General features: G+C 35.7%; 1 protein-coding gene and 1 long non-coding RNA gene across 3 annotated transcripts in view; one reads left to right on the forward strand and one right to left on the reverse strand.

Moving 5' to 3' along the window:
- LOC132597651 (uncharacterized) overlaps window positions 1-22,033 on the forward strand; it is a 73,176-nt gene that overhangs the window by 41,301 nt on the left and 9,842 nt on the right. The window lies entirely within an intron of this gene.
- The window catches only part of BRDT (bromodomain testis associated), a 48,447-nt gene that overhangs the window by 25,340 nt on the left and 1,074 nt on the right, over window positions 1-22,033 (reverse strand). The window contains exons 3-12 of one of the 2 annotated variants that reach the window (XM_030869330.2): window positions 20,187-20,301; window positions 15,772-15,941; window positions 14,749-15,099; window positions 11,994-12,122; window positions 10,773-10,961; window positions 9,962-10,134; window positions 9,596-9,885; window positions 9,389-9,502; window positions 8,777-8,920; window positions 332-387 (exon numbers count right to left, since the gene is read on the reverse strand). In XM_030869330.2, the coding sequence (XP_030725190.1) occupies window positions 332-387; window positions 8,777-8,920; window positions 9,389-9,502; window positions 9,596-9,885; window positions 9,962-10,134; window positions 10,773-10,961; window positions 11,994-12,122; window positions 14,749-15,099; window positions 15,772-15,941; window positions 20,187-20,301 (1,731 nt within the window). Of the gene's footprint in view, window positions 1-325; window positions 388-8,776; window positions 8,921-9,388; window positions 9,503-9,595; window positions 9,886-9,961; window positions 10,135-10,772; window positions 10,962-11,993; window positions 12,123-14,748; window positions 15,100-15,771; window positions 15,942-20,186; window positions 20,302-22,033 lie in introns of both variants that reach the window. The other variant, XM_060302856.2, reaches the window with a different exon arrangement.

The raw sequence follows: 22,033 nt of genomic DNA on the forward strand, positions 1-22,033 counted from the left end.
TTGGTACGCACATGGGGACACCAAGATCTTCTCTCTGTATTTAGACTCTCAAGACTAAGCTGAAATTTCTATAATTTGTTCTACTTACCTGTTTGAGTAAATCATAAAAAAGTCACATCTTGTTAGAAAAATGTAACCAAATCATTTCACTATTCAATCTTCTTTACAAAGAAATCTTTGAACATTTAGTTGACAAATTAAAAGGAGTGACAACTCTTCATGTAAATAAAATCAAGAACAATTTTAAAGAAAGCTACTACTATACCAGTGAGCTATAACCTACATAATTTTAAAATTCTAAGGTAAAAATGAAGAATTAACTTACCTTTACTTTCTCTTTAGAAGAAGAATCATTCTGTTCTACTCCAGTAAATTTAGGAAACATTTCTGCAAACGTATATAAATATTTTAATATTTGCCAACTTAAAAAATTACCATCATCTAAATGACACATTTTTTCACATTAGAATGAAAGTGATGATTTTAAGAAAATGGTCAACTTCTTAACTCAAGAAATTCTTTTATTTACAAATTTTTTTGCCCTCTTGGAATCAGTCAAAATTTCTAAAGGGATACTTGCTTTGAAAAGGGATATTTTCTTTTCCACATAATGGAATAAATATCCCCTCACAAATTTCAATTTAGATTATTAGGCAAAAAGAACAATGTGTTACTTCAGAGTAAAGAGCTTGAATAAGCGACAGTTTAAAAAGAAATAAGTTACAACAGAGATAAGGGTTTAAACAAGCAGTACCAATTATACTAAAATCATCTTTAACCAAGTAGCCATTAAGAGGCTTAATTAAAATAATTGAGAATTTACAAGAGAAGGGTATGTCATTACCTGAGAGGATACAGTCTTTTATTAAATGTGAAGCTATTTGATTATACATGATAAAGTCTGCTCTGCTTGCTAAGCATTATAATAAAGATCCCATCTAATTAATACCCTGTTTACTTCCGAGCTATCTGGCAGCCTCAACTACAGAGAAACAAATGGGTTTTATAGTACCTCCTTTACCTTTAGAAATGCCTTTACAGCTGACGCTGGCAGCAGAGTAGATATAAAAAGAGATCTCTCTGACATGGTGCTCATAGGTTCCTCTTTCTTGATCCTACAATTGATTCTGGTGCTATCCTCCCCAGTAAGAAGCCTAAGTCAGTGTGGTAAAGCACCAAACTGGTAGTTAATGCCTTGATTCACCTCTCCAGCCAGCTTTCATGAGCCTCCTGAGCATTATTTGCCTCAGGCTTCAGGGCACCAAGGCTGGTCAACACCAGGTCTTATTCAAACTTAAAACATTCTAATTTTAATAATTACCTTCTGCCTCCTGAAATGCCATCAGTTTCCGCTGGATGTGTTACTGTTCTTTCCTAAAATGTTTGATGCTGGACACTGTTAAAATTGCTAAGTGCTACTCAATGACGTGCTTTAATTTAAAGAATTCAAGTATTTAAAATGACATGGACCATCTTAATGTCACTCCACTAAGTATTATTTTAAGTGTTGGGGGTTAGGTGGAAAGGGGAAGGGAAGAAGACAGACTGCAAAGATTGAGGGTATAGATCCAGGTAGCTTTCACATTTAGGGGAAAAATTATGATTTCAGCTTTGATCAACAACAAAAAAAACAGACTTCATTAATACGATCATATAATATATGTACATCTATACATCTGTCTTTTTTTTTAACATCTTTATTGGAGTATAATTGCTTTACAATGGTGTGTTAGTTTCTGCTTTACAACAAAATGAATCAGTTATATATATACATATGTTCCCATATCTCTTCCCTCTTGCGTCTCCCTCCCTCCCACCCTCCCTATCCCACCCCTCCAAGCGGTCACAAAGCACCGAGCTGATCTCCCTGTGCTATGCAGCTGCTTCCCACTAGCTACCTACCTTACGTTTGGTAGTGTATATATGTCCATGCCTCTCTCTCGTTTTGTCACAGCTTACCCTTCCCCCTCCCCATATCCTCAAGTCCATTCTCTAGTAGGTCTGTCTGTGTCTTTATTCCTGTCTTACCCCTAGGTTCTTCATGACATTTTTTTTCCCTTAAATTCCATATATATGTGTTAGCATACGGTATTTGTCTCTCTCTTTCTGACTTACTTCACTCTGTATGACAGACTCTAGGTCTATCCACCTCATTACAAATAGCTCAATTTCGTTTCTTTTTATGGCTGAGTAATATTCCATTGTATATATGTGCCACATCTTCTTTATCCAATCATCTGATGATGGACACTTAGGTTGTTTCCATCTCCGGGCTATTGTAAATAGAGCTGCAATGAACATTTTGGTACATGACTCTTTTTGAATTATGGTTTTCTCAGGGTATATGCCCAGTAGTGGGATTGCTGGGTCATATGGTAGTTCTATTTGTAGTATTTTAAGGAACCTCCATACTGTTCTCCACAGTGGCTGTATCAATTTACATTCCCACCAACAGTGCAAGAGGGTTCCCTTTTCTCCACACCCTCTCCAGCATTTATTGTTTCTAGATTTTTTGATGATGGCCATTCTAACCGGTGTGAGATGATATCTCATTGTAGTTTTGATTTGCATTTCTCTAATGATTAGTGATATACATCTGTCTTAATTATCCAAATATGCACCTAAACAAATTATTCAATGATATAAACTCTTAACTACAGTAAAAATACAACATACCACATTAGTGTTCTGACGAAAAATTCAAGGGCATTATCTTAGTTCTCTGACATAAAACTAAAGCTCAGGACTATTATACAAACTAGCACCTCAAAATCTAAAAAGCACTAGCAAAAGGCATCAAAGATTTTTAATTAAAAAAAAAATCAAAAACACCAAATACAGTGTGCCTCAAAAAAGTCTTACAGACTATAGATAGATGAATAATGATAGCCTAAAACTCAGTATTTTGCTTCTCATTCTACTCTTATGTAGCTGACTTTCCAGGAACATAGTAAAATAAAACTGCATATTTCTGTTTATTTATGAGTTCCTGGCCTTTGGAATTAAAAGGCAAACATACACATTTTCACTATCAAGCTTAAGACCACATTTCAATAAATGAAGAAGCCCTACCAGGTCTTACAAACATTAATAAAACTGAGCACTATAGTGACAACATACACGCTTGTCAACTAACTTCACCAGGGATCTGTGATAATATGTATACCTACCTTGTGAGGATCCAATTGGATAAAATATGTTAACTACTAAACAAATGAATATTTTGCACATTATATAATGTGTTTTATTTTCACAGCTCCCCAAAAACCTCAATATAAAACTTTCATTGGAAAACTTTCATTTCAAACTAAGCAAAAATTTTAATCACAGAATCAAGAAAAAGAGAGAGATCTGGTATCAAATATTTGATCGAAAGGTTTGCTAATAACCATCACCTATCAAAGCACTGAGATCAATGCTCCAGAGACACCAAATATTATCAGCAAGCCAGTACTGACTAAAAAATTTGATAAATTGAATATGAATATAATACCATACATAATGTAAAACCAGAATGTAATGCCATTACAGCAGAAAAAATTACTGAAGATTTTTAAATTAGAAAAACAAATCACACTTCTGTTCTATAGGACAAGGTACAGAAAAGTGATTGGAAGTTATTACCTTATTTTATAGGAAAGAAAGTATGTCCAGAGATGTTGAATGATTTGCCCAAGCTTATCCCCTAATGTTCTATTGATAAAAATCAAGTACTTTGAACGAAAGAAATCTGCTCCCTTTAAAGAATGTTTTGGTATTTTGATTTAAGTGTGTGGTGCTTATGTAATATAGAAGAACAAACCGATTATAAGCTGCCTCTTCCTTTTACCAAAGTAATTTTAACTAGAGTTTAGAAAGTGGAAACAAACAAAAAAACACCTAGACTGATGATTCTCAAACACTGCAGCACATTAGTCACATGGGATACATTGTTTTGTTTTTGTTGGGTTTTTTTGGCGACGCCACATGAGATCATAGTTCCCGGACCAGGGATCGAATGTGGGCCTCCTGCATTGGAAGTGTGCAGTCTTAACCACTGGACTGCCAGATAAGTCCACACATGGGATACTTTGAACATTACATTTACCTGGCCCCACTCTCCATTCAATTCAGATTTGGACACTATTTTTTAAAGTTTTACAGGTGATTCTAATGTACTGCCAAGGTTGAGAAACACTATTCTAGACAGCCTGTTTATTCAGTAAGACCCAGTTTGAACAGAATATTTTTAAATTCACATGACAAAGTTTATCCCTATTTCTAAGACTCGTGGCTCAAGTACAGACCTCAATATATGCAAGTTTTTAATCAAGTCTGAGTCCTTGAATTTATCCTTCTGGGGCTTTAAAAACACTCTAATTGATGAGAAACTAATGAAAGTTTAAAATATTTAAATGATGAGTACTAATCATTTCTCTTAAACTTTCTAGCTTGAATGATGAAAAGTACTCCAAACTGTCATTTCATACTTCCTACATTTACTAAACCATTCTCCCCCTTAAAAGGTAAAATAAAATCTAAACTTGGACAAAGTTTGTCCTTTTTCCCTTGCATGAAAAAAAAATGCATCATTGTCACTTCTACAGAAGATGTGGGTTGTAGTACTAAAGAGAAACGGTTATTTTACTCCTTTTAAGTCACCATAATTAAGAAAGTTAAAAAAAAAAAAAAGGAACAATTGGTACTTAAAAAATTTCATAAATTTCACTTTCAGAACATTACACTGAAGCCAATAAAAGCAAAAAGTCCAAAATATGAAGTGACAAATTCACTTTGTCTTAACCAGGTAAAGAATTGATGCCATAACCATTCAATTTCTTTGTGTATAACTGTTGTAAGAATTGAAATGATAATCATTCCTGAAAAATATCCTATTCCACACTAATCAAGTATCTGAGCTAACATTTAGACAGTTCCTGAAGTTATTTCCTACAAGGATAGAATCAAAAAAGCACTATTACCTATGAGCTGCTCCATTTGATGGTTTCTCAGTAATAGTATTAAATCTGTTAATAATATTCCTCCCTATTATATCACTCAAGATAGCCAACCTTGTTGAGCATTAGAAAACTCTCAATTGCTTGTGTGTACATTCTAGCGCAGCCCAGCTAACACAGGATATATGTATCTGGAATTCATTTTATTGTCAAGCCTCATTTATATCTTTGATCTGGCATTTAATGATATTTTGGGTTATGAAAAACAGTTTAGAAAGGTTTTATATTTATACCAATGTTTAATCATTGTTCTTTTTTTTTAGATAGGATTTTATTTTATTTATTTATCTATTTATTTGGCTGCGCCTCACGGCTTGTGGGATTTTAGTTCCCCAACCAGGGGTCGAACCCAGGTCCTTGGCAGTGAAAGCGCAGAGGCCTAACCACTGGACTGCCAGGGAATTCCCAATCATCGTTCTTGATTTCTTGGCACATGACAATTTGCATATGCCAATGTAACTCAAGAAGATAATTTAAACGGCAAAATCGAATCACATTGAAATTTGCAATTAAGTACTGCTTCTAGCCCACAGATTTCTTGCTTATAGTTTTCAAAGATTTGGGATTTCATTACAAGTCTATCTTGGAACTGATTTAGTATCTTGTTTGAAATTATAACTAAAGAAATTTTAAAATGAATCTTTCCTTGGCACTTACTCCCCTGCCATTTAATTAATCCCATTTAATGAAGCAGAATTACTCCATATTTTTCAAACATGCATAAAATAAGGTTTACGATTACATAGAACATAATAATTAATGTGTAAACAGCTCTAAAACTCTTTATAACATTTAAGTGTTTTTCACAGATGTCACCCTTAAAACATTTCAGCATACCTAAACAGAATAATATTGCAGTAAAGAGAGAAACTCATAATACAAGAAAACTACAGAAGAACCTTAAGAGTCAATACTATTAAAGAATTTCGAAAAGTTAATTTAGAGAGCTGTCCTTGATAACAGAAATTATAAAAGATTGTGACAAAAAATAAATAAATAAATAAAAGATTGTGACTTCGTTAAGAAAACTGCATACAGTCTCAAGTTTCTAAAAAATCCAGGAAGACAGGTATTAAAAAATAGATTAAGAAAAATTACTAAAGATCAATATCCTTCTATCAGAAAAGAACTTCTCACAGAAGCTTTCAGAAAAGATTCCACTATTAAAATTTTGGGGAAATGAAATTATATGCATATGTCCTATTTTAAATAATCAAAACTCTTATTTAATCAGAATTCTGATAATCAAGATATTCCTATTTTAAGTTTCAGCTCTTGACAAATTGTAATAAATTTTTTTTTTCTTTTTTTTTGCGGTACGCGGGCCTCTCACTGTTGTGGCCTCTCCCGTTGCGGAGCAACAGGCTCCGGACGCGCAGGCTCAGTGGCCATGGCTCATGGGCCCAGCCGCTCCGCGGCATGTGGGATCTTCCCGGACCGGGGCACAAACCCGCGTCCCCTGCATCGGCAGGCGGACTCTCAACCACTGCGCCACCAGGGAAGCCCGTAATAAATTTTAAAGTTACAAAATCTTATTTACATTTTCAGTTAATTTTTACTTATGTAACAAAGTTTTTGCTAATATATCTAATTTTCACAAATTATATTTTCTCCACAGCCCCATTTCCCCTCACCCTGAAACTTAGACTTGGGATTTGTCATCTGCTTCTTGATAACGTCATGTGCATTATTAAGAATGGTAGATGCTTTGCTTATTCTTACAATAGGTATAGCTATTGATATAGTCTGAATTAATTATTTTTCACAATTTGCAGTCCTTTTCCTTATAGTTTTTGTTGTTCTCAGGAAAGTTAAAAAAATGCTGTTAGCTTACACACTAGAAATCAAGAGCCTTACAGTATTTTAATGGGTACAACTGAAGTTAACAGGAGAAAAGGTCCCATTGCTTCATTTACTAATTTATTTTATTAAGCAAAGAGATAACTGTTCTTTCCCCGTTAAGGTAAGCATTGCATTTGCAACTTATAACCTACATATACAGTGTTTTTCCAATGAAGTATGTAGTTGGTTCATAAAACAATGAAAATTTCAAAGATAAATGATAACTCATACTATCCTATCCTATTAGTAGACAAACTGACCTTAGTGTCACAAACCTATACATTATCCATAAAGTAGATTGAAATATAAAAATTTGCTACCTTGATTTTAACAGTGTTTTTAAAAACATCCCCAGTTACTTGAAAAAGATGACATCAAACAAGAATAAAATAAAATAAAATAGTCATAAAATAAAAATTAAATAGTGTTTTAAAATCAGAATTCTGAGGCTGAGTTATTCTGCTAGAAAGTTAGGAAAACATAATATATATTATACTATTTTAAGAACACAATAGATGAAAAACATTCTTTCCTTCAAGCAACATATTGGAAGATTCTATCAGAAACCGATAATTCAAATTAAAATTAAGGTACTTCACTGAAGCACTCTGAAGTACTTTTCTGCTAATACTCAAGGTATTTATTGATCAGTAGTCAATATATAATTAGATAATTTAATAAGAGTTTTATTCTACAAATAAAAGACAAAGTGCTCTAACTTATTAGGCCATAAATTCTTTATTAGATGAAATTACAAATGCTAGTCACAATTTAAAATACTAAATGCAAGTTAAGAGTTTTTTCAGTACTTTTTTATGCTTAAAAAGTCAACTATAAGAAAATAATGTATAATCTGAGTCCTAAATTAATTGAAAAATTTTCTAGTGTGACAAATTTCAACAAAAGTAAAACTTCTGTTTATTCTAACAAAAATGTTTACCACTATATACTTCAGAAATGTAAAAACAAAATGCAGACATCAGCACCACAAATTAAAGAAAACCAAAAGTGAAACAATGTACTGTAACGGAGCAGACCCTTACTACCGGACTGAAATAGGAGGGATATTCTTACAAACGGTAAGAATTCCTAATGTGACAATATTCTCTGTGGGATGTTTTAAAGAGAGCTGAATTTCATGACAAACAAGAAATGTCTCATTTAAAATAAAGCAAAATTTTAGGCCCGGAAGTGCCCTGTATTTGAATGTGCCTTTTGGTGAACAATGATGGAATGCCTCTGCCAAGTCTGAAACCTGGGGCAGGGATTAGCTGTCAACTACACAACCATCAGTGAAAGAGTACAAAGGAAACACGAATGCCTTAAGCTTGATATAGTTGATGATAAACTATATAAGGTAACATGGTACTTTAGCATAACTGAGAATCTGAATTTAAAGTACATTTTTCTATAAATGGACAATAATCGACAGTGAAGAAAACACTGAAGTGAAAAAAATCTGCTTTACACGTTTTCTGGGATGACTGGTTTCTTAATTCAAAATGATTATTCAATTCAGAATATATTGTCACAACAGAGCAAACTTTGCAACATTAGAGTGATTTGATATATCAGAGAATAAAGTGAAAGATGTCCTCAAATAATCTTTTATTAAAAAGTGAAAATCAGCATTTTATTCTGTGCTGTTTTTTGGTATTAGGACCTGATATTATATATCAGACTATCCCACCTTTAGTAAATTATTTTCAACATTACAAGCCTGTAAGTCACATACGTATAATATGAAGTTTCACTTTACACAGTATCTCTTTTAAGGAAAATAGTTCAGATTGTCAACATGCAGTTAAATAATAAGTGTGGCATCCAAACCATAGATTCTGGGTAAGTAATGAACATTTCTTCAAACGATAAGTCTCAATATTACAAGAAAAATATTTCCCCACAAGCAGAGGTATATACTTAAGGGGACAGCTAACCTGATTCGGAATCACTGCTGTCTGAAGAACTTGAATCCCTGCTACTACTTTCAGACTCTGATGAGCTACTGCTGCTGCTACTGCTGCTGCTTTCACTCAGTCGGGAACCACTTCCAATGGCCTTGGATGATTGCGTTTTCTCAGCTACAGAATACAAAAAGACATTAAAAATGGCAGACATTAGGCTCTTCCCTGCTGGTGCAGTGGTTAGGAATCCACCTGCCAGTGCAGGGGACACGGGTTTGAGCCCTGGTCCAGGAAGATCCCACATGCTGTGAAGCACCTAAGCCCATGTGCCACAATTACTGAGCCTGTGCTCTAGAGCCGGCAAGTCACAACTACTGATGCCCGCGAGCCACAACTACTGAGCCCGTGTGCCACAACTTCTGAAGCCCACATGCCTAGAGCCCATGCTCCGCAACAAGAGAAGCCACTGCAATGAGAAGCGAATGCACCACAACGAAAAGTAGCCCCCACTCGCCGCAACTAGAGAAAGCCTGTGTGCAGCAACAAAGACCCAATGCAGCCAAAAATAAATAAATAAATAAATGTATTTTTTTAAAATGCCAGACATTAAATAGTTACAGGAACATTTTAAAAACCGGTACCTACGTTTTGTTTGATGTTTTCTAGAATTTAACTGATTACTGACATCCTGTAACTGCTTTTCCAATTCTTGTTTTTTCTGTGAATGAAGTTCTTCTTTGGACTTCATTATTCTCTTACCTGTGTGATTTAGGAGGAAAAAAAAAGAGTGAGTACGACCAAAAACTAACACAAATACCAGACTGACTTCTACTAATATAAAGAAATACATACCATGAGGTTTTACTGGTCTTTTTCTCAGACATGCAGCAACATATTTTTCCAGTTCTCTCAGTGTTGATGCTGTCAGTGTTTCAAAGTCTATATCTATCTCATTAGGGCTGGAATTTCTCAGTGAAGGCTCTCTGCACAGTATTATATGAACGACATGCCCAAGTTTATCTCCAGGGAGTTTGTTTATATCCAAGCTTAACTGTCTTTTCTCATCATAGTTCATAGGTTTAGCATTATCTTTATCTTCAGATTTCGCAGCGAAGACCTGTTGTTTCCCCTTCTTTGGCTGACTGTAACAAAAGTTAAATTTAATCAAATGTATTTTAGATAATGTTATTTTAATAAGGCATCATTAAAGATACTTACTTGCACTTGGACTTTTCCTTTAATTTTATTTGCTTAAACTTTTTCCTTGGATTTTCACCTCTATTATCAATCTTTTCTTTTTTCTTTTCCCTTTTAGACTTCTCATTCTTTCTCTTTCGCTTATTGAAAGGTACTTGGGACAGAACCGGTAGCTGTTGATGAACAGCTTTAAGCTGATAAAGGAAAAATTCTTTAAACATTCATGGCTCTAAATAATTAAAGACAGTAGAAAAAAATGAAGGCACTCAAAAGTCAACATTATCCTTTGTGAAATTCATTTCCTTCAGGTTGATATTTCATTTCACAAATTCATTATTTTGAAAGGCGTATGTTAAATTTCAAAGACTACCATGTACTCAACCCATAAACTTAAATATTCATCTAAAAACAGAACAAGAATCATTAATTTTTCCAGGCAGTCTTAAGTCTTAAATCATTGATTTTTCAGGATTGAGCTCAAAGCAGGTTAACATTTTATCACAAAAGGTAACAAATGTTAAATAAAGATCTCATCCATAAACTATCCAGGTTATGTCATATAAATTGTTTCAATGAGAATTGTGATTAGGCATTTATTGTGATTAGGAATTGTGATTAGGAATATAAATAACAGAATTTTAAGATGTATATATTTTTGAGTGGGAAAAGACTATTAAACATTAAAAATGTGCCAAGAAGTAAATAAAGTCACAGTTAATACGTGATCTAAATATAACAGCTTTTAATCTACAAATAGGATTTTATAATAGATCAGCAGCAGCAGCAGCTCATAGAAAGAATATAAAAACTTTGTATCAATATAAACAACTACCTGCTCCTGAAGCTTTTCAAGACTCTGAGCTTGTTCATCTTCAGAATCACTAGAAGAGTCATCTGCAGAGGAAGCTTCACTACTCCTTTCTCTACCAAGGGTTTCTGTGGTATCTGTTTTGATGTAACATACAGGCATACTCTCAACAGGTTCATCTGGGATCTTTGCAAAATGCATTTCGAAAACATCCTATAATGGAAAATCAGACTGTTAAGGTCTTCTGCGTTTCTGATTTAATGCAGCAATAACACCTTTTAAGAAAAGGTACATTACAGTGTCATTTTTTTTTTCTGTCTGTACCTCACAGCTTGCCAGATCCCAGTTACCCGACCAGGACTGAACTCGGCCCCTCGGCAGTGAAAGCACAGAGTCCTAACCACTGGACTGCCAGGGAATTCCCTCAGTGTCTTTTTTTTTTTTTTTTTTTTGCGGTACGCGGACCTCTCACTGTTGTGGCCTCTCCCATTGTGGAGCACAGGCTCCAGACGCACAGGCTCAGTGGCCATGGCTCACGGGCCCAGCCGCTCTGTGGCATGTGGGATCTTCCTGGACCGGGACACGAACCCGTGTCCCCTGCATCGGCAGGCGGACTCTCAACCACTGCACCACCAGGGAAGCCCCTCAGTGTCATATTTTGATGAGAATTCTATTTTTCCTTGTGGTACTCATTTCACAATATATACATATATCATAATGTATACCTTAAACTAATACAATGTCAATTATATCCCTATAAAACTGGAGGACAAAAAGATTTACCAGAAATATAATAAGACTCATGCTTCGCTGCCTACCAACCTTAGCAACTTTTCTCCATTTTTCCAGGTAAGACAGACCTCTCAGATTATATAGGGGAAGTCCTTTTAAGATCTGCCCTGTGGCTGGTGCATCATTCTACTACCTGCCAATGGCTTAGTCCTTGAGCCTTCCCTTCAGTGGGACACTGACTGCAGTCAACCCTCTCTCAGATACCTACTGTCCTCTCTTCACTACTACTTCCCCAGTACCATCTATATGTAGGGCAGCTTCATTAACAGATTTACTACAAATGGATGCTATGCCTCAGAAAACAAACAACCCCCACAATTTTAAGAGTCTAAATTATGCTTTACTACTTGGTGAGGGTTGGGGGGTATATTCTTTATCTCTTGAGTTATGGTTCTAAAATTTTTAAACTATGTTCAGAGGAAACTCACTTTCAGTGCACAAGTAAAAACTCACCTGAAGCATTCTTGCCATTGTAACTACTTCATGATCTGGAGGACTGTATTGGTAGCAATTCATGAACATTAATCTAACATCTGCAGCAAATTCATACGCATGTTTATATTCTTGGTTATCCATTTTTGCCTAAATTAAGGAAAAATTACAGGATTCATCAACAATATAGTTCAATAATTGTTTGAGCACCTATGTTAAGTGTTTATATTATGAAATAATTCAAACATACAGAGGAATAATAGATAATACCAAAACTAGATACCCACCATCCAGATTTGACAAACATTAAAGTTCTGCTACGCTTGTTTTGTATTTTTAGACTTTGAAAAATCCAGTAAATTTTGACAAGTAGAGACAAAGGAGGGTGTTTCAAGTAAAGAAGAGAACAGGAACAAAACCACAAAAGCAGGAAAAAAACAGTGTTTCCAGATAATCTTGGATAGACCAGTTTGATTGTGGGAAAACAATGAATAAATAAACTCCTTAAATGAGCCTTGAACATCTAAATGAAAGGTTTATACTGTATTAAAATTCTCCTGGGAATGAAAAGACATTAAAAATTGAACAGAAGAGAAATATCAGGATGGGTTACATTTTTAGGTAGCTGCATATAAAGTGGATAGAAGTGAGGATACAGAGTAGCCAGTTAGGCAGCCACTATAAAAAGAAAAATGAGCAGTCAAGAAAATCCTATAGACTGCTGGGCAAAACAAGTGTATATTAACAGACAATCCATGAATAAATACAAAAGGCCAATAAACAAATACAGCATGCCAGACATCATTTGTAATTAAAGAAACACAAAACTAAAACAAGAAACATAATTTTCTACCACTCAGATCACTGGCAACTGGGAATGATTTCGGAGAACTAAATTAAATAAAGTCACTATCTTCTTATCCCTGGAATTCTATGATAGCCTCCTGAATAACCCAGTCTCCACATTGCTGCTACAGAAGTTACTGTAGGAATCAAATATGAGGCCATAATCCTCATGTCTAATGCCAGCTCTAGGCCTCTACAATGAGGGTCTTTCATGTTCAAGCCCCCGTTTCCATCCAGTCTCATTTTCCCCTACTCACTGCTTCATATTGTGTCTCATGTTGGCTTAAATATTGTATTCTGGATGCTTTTATGATCTGAGGGCCTTCCAAGTTGCTCCCCCTGCCTGCAATGTCCTATAACTCAGGGGTCCCCAACCCCCAGTCCTGCTAGGAATAGGTACACAGCAGGAGGTGAATGGCGGGTGAGCAAGCGAAGCTTCATCTGCTCCTCCTCGTCGCTTGCATTATCACCTGAACCATCCCCCCACCGACCCGTCCATGGAAAAATTGTCTTCCACGAAACCGGTCCCTGGTGCCAAAAAGGTTGGGGACCGATGCTATAACTTACTAAGTCTTACTTATCCTTTAAGACTCAGCTCAGGTTTACCTATTTCAGGTATTGTTTCATGACCTCTCATGTAAGTATTAGGGGAAAGTAGAAAAGCATATTTTGAAGAGATAATGCTTAAAATTTGTTTAGAACTTAAAACATGAACTTCAGATTGAAAGCGATAATTTCCAATCAAGATGAATAAAATTAAATGCACAACCAGCGAGAGGAAAGACAGACTGCCTACAAAGGGATGACAAGTAGACTGACAGGAGACTTCCTAGCAGCAACAATAAATGCCAAAGGATATTGTCCTAGTGCTGAGGGAAAATAACTGGTCGTTCTAGAATTCTATAGTCAGTTAAAGAACCATTCAAGAATAAAGACAAAATACAGATACTTTCAGAGATAAGGCTATTAAGAGTTTACTACCTATAAATGCTCATGGAAGAACCACTGAAGTTGGCACTTCAGCAAAAAGAAACACTAAGAGGGGAAAGAGTAAGAAGCAAGAAATGAGGGTAAGCACTAAAATTAGTAACATGTTAATAAACAATGTTGATGATGAAATAATAAAACAAAACTGTGTTTAAAAGAACCAAACTTCTAGACAATAATAAAGAACAGGGAGTACAATGAGTAGTCATTCAGGAGGAACACTGAGATAATGCATCATTTTGAAAATGCTACAGTTCTACTCTTTTAGTAGTTTCCCTTAAAATGAATACACATAATTAAATTTTTCCAATAATTTAAAGCTTCCAAATCAGCAATAAAGAAAACTTACCAATCTGGCAGAAGACCAAAAAGTGCAGAGAGGATTAGAAACCACATAAATGCCTTGCCAAAAAAACCTTTTTTGTGTTATAATTATGCAAATTAAAAATACTTTTAATATATAACAAGAAAATATCTACAAAGTAAAAATTCAGGGTAGAGTTGTATTACATACTGTAACTCAAACACTGTGGTAAATAACCATGAATGTGTCTGAACTGAAGAAAATAAAAACATAACACTTTAAAATGTTCCCATGGGGCTTCCCTGGTGGCGCAGTGGTTGGGAGTCCGCCTGCCGATGCAGGGGACGCGGGTTCGTGCCCCGGTCCGGGAAGATCCCACATGCCGTGGAGTGGCTGGGCCCGTGAGCCATGGCCGCTGAGCCTGCGCGTCCGGAGCCTGTGCTCCGCAGCGGGAGAGGCCACAGCAGTGAGAGGCCCGCGTACCGCAAAAAAAAAAAAAAAAATGTTCCCATGATTTACTTCAGGTGGTATGACTACTAGTGATTTTTTCTTTTATCCTTTTCTGAATTTTAAATTAATGATGACAAGATTACTTTTATAATCAAGAAAAGAAGTTCCTCCTATTAACACAACATTTACCTTGATGGTTCCAAGATCCATTGGATTTTTCACAATATCATTGTAGTTATGCAGTCCCAAAGCATTAATGTCAACAGGATTATAAAAGGGCCATGCATATGACAAGTGTTTCTTTGCAAGCATTTCTTTAAGAATCTCATTACAGTGCCTTAATTGTTCGGTTACTTGAACATTCTTTACAACTTTATATTGTTGCTGAGAATCCGTCAAAACATTCATCAACACATTTTCTTTTATAGGTGGCATTTTCCCTGATTTTTTTTCTGTAAGTGTTGGGGAAGATTCACCACTTGCTTTAACGACTGAAGCTGTAGGAATTGTATCTGCTTTCCTCTTCATACCCTTTGTAACCTAAAACAAAACAATTTAAAAACAAAAAGAAAACTATGTATAAGGTGACATTCAGAGCAACAGTTTTCACACTTTGATCATTACCCTTATCAGTTAAAAAAAGGAAATGATATTTAGCACCAAGTCTTCCGTGTATTAGTAAAGGTTAATTTTTCTTTCATAGGTAAAATAAATAGTTCAGATATTTCCTTCCCACATCCCAAAGAACTGTCTGGTACAAACCTTTGAGACCAATGAAAGATGGGGGGAAAAAGTCATGGTTATATCAAAAAGTTTCTGAATACCTGAAACCAGCTAGGGTATACAATTTTAAAAAAGAAAATTATCAACCCACCAAGTTGTGAGCCAATAAAAGTTATATCACCCAAAAAAGAAAAAAAAAAGTAGTTAGACAACTGATATTAATACTACAAAGATACTAAATCAGTTCAAATTCTACCTAAGGAATCTCTAAAATTTGGTTTGCCTCCCAGGTCTCTGTTCACAAAATGTACACAGACAAAAAGACTGACTGCTGTATGCTGAAGATCAATTTTCTTATCAACTTATAAAAAGGTATAAACTAACACACCATTGTAAAGCAATTATACTCCAATAAAGATGTTTAAAAAAAAAGGTACAGACATCACATCAAACTTACACTGAAACATTTTAATGCTACAGTAAACTTACTTGGGTGCCTGTTTGTGAGGCAGAGTTCAGTGGAACACTTTGTGCCATGTTTGAAGGAGAAATAGATGTTTCGGGAAATACAGAGGGAATTGCTTGCTGCTTAATTATTTTTTCCAGTGCTTTGAGGGATTGTTTTTCTTTAACAGAAACTGCTGCATTCTGTTGAGTATCTAGTAAAGTGTGAACCAGAGTCAGTATCTGAGTAAAACATAAAACTATTTTTCTTTTAGCATTCTATTTTAATACATTTAGTTCAGCTTTTAAAAATACAAACACAGTTTACACTCCCATTCTCCTTTGAAACCCTCCCACACATACTTGCTGACAGTTAGACTGATTTAGATATAATACTGGAGACTTCAAAACCTGTTATATTAATGGTAGGTTTATCAATTTTATTCAAAAAGGTGCCTGGCTTAAACTCAGACTAACAGAGCTCTGTGATTTTAGCTTCAGGTTGCTGTAAACCCGAGCAAAAATTTCAGACGCCCTGGTGATAACTATGTGGTACTACGTGAGGTCTTCAGAATGCTCTGCATAAATATCCTAGGACATTTGTTTCAGAGAGTCCATCACTGGCTAACACAGAACAACAGATGTGAACATAATTCTCTTATCAAAGGAACATTTGTGCATGTTCTTTTGCCCTATACGTTCCCAGACAGTGCTAGGACTGGAGACATTTGGATCACATCACCTTGAAATCTATTACAGTCAGCACTCAGTATCCATAGGTTCCACATCTGCGGATTCAACCAACCTTGGATACAACACTCAGAGGCAACCCACGGATATGGGGGACCACTGTACTATGCCATTTTATATAAAGAACTTGAGCATCCGAAGATTTTGGTATCCACGGATGGGTCCTGGAGCCAGTCCCTGTGGATTCTGAGGGATGACTATTTCAAAAGCCCATCCTTCCATCTAGGCAACTCTATTCTTCTAATTGCCCAGGCCAAAAACTTTGGAGTCATCTGTGACTCCATTCTCTCTCAAACCCAATTTCCAATCCATTAGCAAACTTTTTTGCTCTATCTTCTTATCCAGAATCCAACTATTATTATAGGTGGTAATAACCCTGAATTATTGCAGTAGCATCCTACAAGGCCTTCTTTCCTTCCGCTTTTTTTTTTTTTTTTTTTGCAGTACACAGGCCTCTCACTGTTGTGGTCTCTCCTGTTGCGGAGCACAGGCTCCGGATGCGCAGGCTCAGCGGCCATGGCTCACGGGCCCAGCCACTCCACGGCATGTGGGATCTTCCCGGACCGGGGCACGAACCCGTGTCCCCTGCATCGGCAGGCAGACTCTCAATCACTGCGCCACCAGGGAAGCCCCCCCTTCTGCTTTTTACATCCTATAGTCTGTTCTCAAAACAGCAAGCAAAGGGATCTTTTAAAATTCAAATAAGATCATGACACTCCTGCTCAATGTCCAGTGGTTTCTAATCTTCTCTCCAAGTAAAAGCCAAAGTCCTCACAATGGCTTGTAAGGAAACATGTGACCTCTCTACTTTTTCCCCCTACCTCTGCGCTCCTTCCAACCTCACTTTCTATCACCCTTCCCCTCACTTATTTCACTCCAGACTACTGGCCTGCTGTCCTCAAGTTTGGTAACCATAAGCAGACTATTTGCTCTGCCCGGCAGGAGACAGCCTCATGGCTCACTTCAACACTCCCTTCAGGCTTTACTCAAATGTCACCTTCTCAAGCCACCCTATATAAAGCAACCCTCTCTATTCCACTACTCTTTAGTTCTCTTATTTTTTCCATGTCATTATCATATTTGACATACAACATATAGTATCCCTGACTCTCCAAATTCTATAAATCTGGGAGTTAATAGAACACAGATGGATTTTATGAAAATATCTAATATCAAGCCCTGAAAAATACCTCAATATTTAGAGATTGAGTAGAAGAGGATGATAAGGCCAAGAAGACTACAGAATGGGAAGTAAACCCTCACAACTAGTGTGCACCAAGAAATAAAGGCATTTCAAGAGACAGCAGCCTTCTAAAGCAACTGATAGGGATCAAGTAAAATGAGAATAGAAAAATATTACTTAAATTTAGCAACATAAAGACTACTGACAAGAACCTTTCTAGTGATGTAGTAAGGCTAGAACCTATACTGAAGTGAGTTCATGAGTACGTAAGAGGAAAGCAAAAAACAGGACAGTGGCTGGAAGGATATAGGGAAAAGATGAGTTTTAAAGATGAGATACTAGAGCATGTTTATAGTATAATAAAACTAACCTGATAGAGAATGAAAGATTAATGACGCATGAAACAAAGGGGATAACCAAAGGAATAAAATCCTTAAGAAGGTAAGGAGGGAAGCAAGATCCAGGTCATAAATGAAGGCAATGGCCCAAAGTGATGGAAGGGAAAAGGCCTTTGCCCTAGCTGAGCCCTCTGCCTGGCATGTTCTTTGTTCAAATCTTAACTTCTCAATGAGGCCTACTTTGAACCTATCATGTATGTCTCTCTTTCACTACTAGAATGTAAACTCCGAGATGGCAAAAGTTTTTGTTTTGTTCATTGATATATCCCAAGAATACAGAACAGTGTTCTGGTACATAAGAGGTACCCAAATATTTGTTCAATCAGTAAATCAACACCAATTCAATGTACTACTTAAAAAATTTTTTTTCTTTGCCATAAAGTATCAACATGTAACCACATTATTTAGACTAGCTACTGTCACATGGCAGTTTCCCTACCACTGTGCATGAAAAATGACATGACTTAGGCAGTAGAAAGCTCCTACTAAAAGTTACTTGGAAACCTAGACCTTCACACCAAAGCCCAATCCTACCTATCTGTCAAGGCCAAACTCAAGTTCTATCACCTCTAAAGCCCTTCGCAGCTTTTCCAGTGCAAGTCAATTTCTCACTCTTGAACCATAGCACACACCATGTGTAATTTCACCTGACACTTATTGTAATGCATTGCCTTATTATTTTAAAAAGTTTTATTTCTAACTTAAATTTAAACTGAGAGTTAGGGTGGTTATACTTTTTTGGTAGTCCCAAAGTACGTGCCTTACAGGGACAAACATCCAAGTAGGTACTGACAGAAAAACAAAGTCAAAGAACTTTTGTCTAAGGGAAACCTATGCTTTTAGCAATAACCTGAGCACCTGAAATAAGTAGCTACAACTTAACCATCAAGAAACTGTTAAAGTGTTGTTTTAAAGGAAAACATTCTAAAGGTAAGTAATTTTCACCTTGCTAGAGATAATATTTTAAGTCAGCAATAATTATCACCTTGTTTTAACAATTTAAGTAACATACTGATCTATGTTTTTTGCCTCACAAGGGCTTATTTTAAACCTCTTGTGGAAACCTATGCTTATATGGTCAGACTTACGATCAATCTTCTCCAAAAATAACAAAATAAAAACTTTATTAAACAGTGAGTATCTCACAGGATGGATGGAAAGCAAGCTATAAGTCATGACCCATCCTAAAGATCTATTAACAACCAGCAAAAAAGTACATCATACTATCAATAAAACAACCTCAACCATCACCTGAATTGGTACAAGTCTCATATGTCCCAGCCACTTAACATATACTTTACAAAAATTTACAACCATGAAAGCTAAATATTTTCCAGATATTATAGATGAGGAAACTAACATGGAATGATTAAGTAACTTAACCAAGATTTACAGCTTCAGTGACCCAAAGATAAACCAACATTTGACCTATGACAATCTTGATTAACCTCTACAATAAACCCATCTGAATACTTAAGATTAATTTTATAACTTCATATTTAAATATTAGGATTATTAGCTGTAAAACATCTCCCCCTAAAGTTCTGAGTTAAGATCTAGGAAAAGAGAATCTTCAGACCCACCAGCAACACTTCATTCTTAGCTATGGGATCTTCTGACACAGAGAAATGCTGGCAATTTTGGCCCTCTTAATTAGTATAGCACAGATACATGATCTACTAAAATAGTAATAGTAACTGTGAATTACTTGGTGCCTACTAAGTGAATGGCACTATTCTATAGGAAACTTTGCTCCAAGGCCATAATCTATACAGTCCTCCCAATCTTGTATGATAGGCATCCTTGTGCTCAAGGTTTAGCAGATTGTTTAAAGGGACGTTTTAGATGTAAAAGGACTTCTAGATGGCTACCTCCTTTCAGGTATTTATTATTTATTTTTTTATTTTTATTTATTAATTTTTTTGGCCATGCCGCATGGCTTGCAGGATGAGTTCCCCGACCAGAGATCGAACCCGGGCCCTTGGCAGTGAGAGTGCCAAGTCTTAACCACTGGACTGCCAGGGAATTCCCAGGGATTTATTATTTAATTATAGTCATTATACTTATACACACATTCAAATATATATGGAAAAGAGAAAGAAAGAGAACATAAACCTTTTCTTGCTTACCTTTCTTTATTCTTTCCTTACCACCCACAACTTGCTCTTCTTGTGGCATCTGAGATAATTTCTGTCTGAACAGCTTTTCTAGAGCTTGTGCCATAAGAACGATGTCATCTCCAGGCTAGAAAATATATAAAATGTAACATAAGTTTACACAGTATGGTCACTGTATCAAATTTCTATAATTCAGGCTGCCTTAGTGAAGGCAGTGCCATAGTACTCTTAGACAATATTTACTAAACAGTATTTATCACTTCTAAATTAAGTATAGCAGCTCGCATTTAAAATTCTAACATCCTACCCCTATAACTTCTAAAAAGGACTGAGGATGCCATTCTGAGCACTAAGGGTTAAAATCCAACCAATCCTACTAATACAAAAAGGTATTAGAAATTAGAATTTCTACCTTACAAATAGGATAAAGTAAAACTTGTTCATGGCTGTGAAAAGTACCTCATGGTTTGACTTGATGTGATTCAATTTTCAATTAACTAAGCAATAAAGTGACACTGTAGAGCTAAGTTTTTAAATCTTAACTATCTGCTTAGAAGTCTTCATCTTGCTTTACTTGACTACTGAGAAAAAACTAAATTACAAAGCAAGGCCTAAAGCAGACACCTATTTCTAAGTTAGGTAGTTCAGGAAAATTACTGAATTTTGTTTTAAAATATTAAATGTAAGAGGACTCTTTACAATTATTAAATTAAAATGAATTTGCCAATGGTACTTACAGAATACCATTAGCTCTGATTTTTAAAAAAAATCATAGTAGCTAATAGTCTTAAATCTATTATACATAAGGTGGCACTGATGATTACCTTGGAAACTAAACCAACATTTCTATTACATTTCAGTGTCACTAGTGATTTTGAATAAATGGAAAATAAGTTTTAAAAATTTTAGATAGCATAGAACAGCTTGAAAAGGATGCAGTACTTAGGGAAACAGGAATCCTATATGGAGGAAAATTGAATACACAAATCCAATTTTATGGATGAAGACAAAAGTGAAGATTAAGTTCAAAATGTCCACATATATTATCATACAGGCTAACACATTAACACAAATGCAAAACTACTACTGAGATATAACACAGTGTGTCTGATCTTTAAGTTAACTTGTATGAAGTTTAGAAGTATGTAATTTGGCCTTCCCTGATGGTGCAGTGGTTAAGAATCCGCCTGCCAATGCAGGGGACACGGGTTCGAACCCTGGTCTGCGAAGATCTCTCATGCCGCAGAGCAACCTAAGCCCATGCGCCACAACTACTGAGCCTGCGCTCTAGAGCCCGTGCTCCGCAACAAGAGAAGCCACGGCAATGAGAAGCCCGCGTGCCCCGCTCACCGCAACTAGAGAAAGCCCGCGCCCAGCAACAAAGACCCAACTCAGCCAAAAATAAATAAATAAATAAATTTATTGAAAGAAAAAATAAGTATGTCATTTGTTTGGCTTCTTAGATTATAACTAGAGATCCATACCATAAAAATTTAACCAAGATTAGTGTATAATAAGATTTATCATTCATATTTTAACTAAAAAGGCAGAAGTGTAGTAGAGAACATTTTGAGATAACACTTTATTCACAGAAACCAGCAATCATTAGTATTTTATTTTTTAAAACATAATAAGCCATTATAGCTATTCAGACAAAAATATAGCAAAAAATATGGCAAAATGAACAAATATTGATACATGAAAATTAGGAAATAAAGTAAAAAACATTATCTTCAAAAATATGGAATGTACCCCAAATTAAGACTTGAAATTTGAAATCAGCACACTTGTTTATACATATCTCTTTGCTCTGTACGTAAGAGAAAAGAATTAGCAAGTATAGCATAAGGCTTACAGAC

Source organism: Globicephala melas, chromosome 1 (genome assembly GCF_963455315.2).
Source record: "Globicephala melas chromosome 1, mGloMel1.2, whole genome shotgun sequence".
Lineage (NCBI taxonomy): Eukaryota > Metazoa > Chordata > Mammalia > Artiodactyla > Delphinidae > Globicephala > Globicephala melas.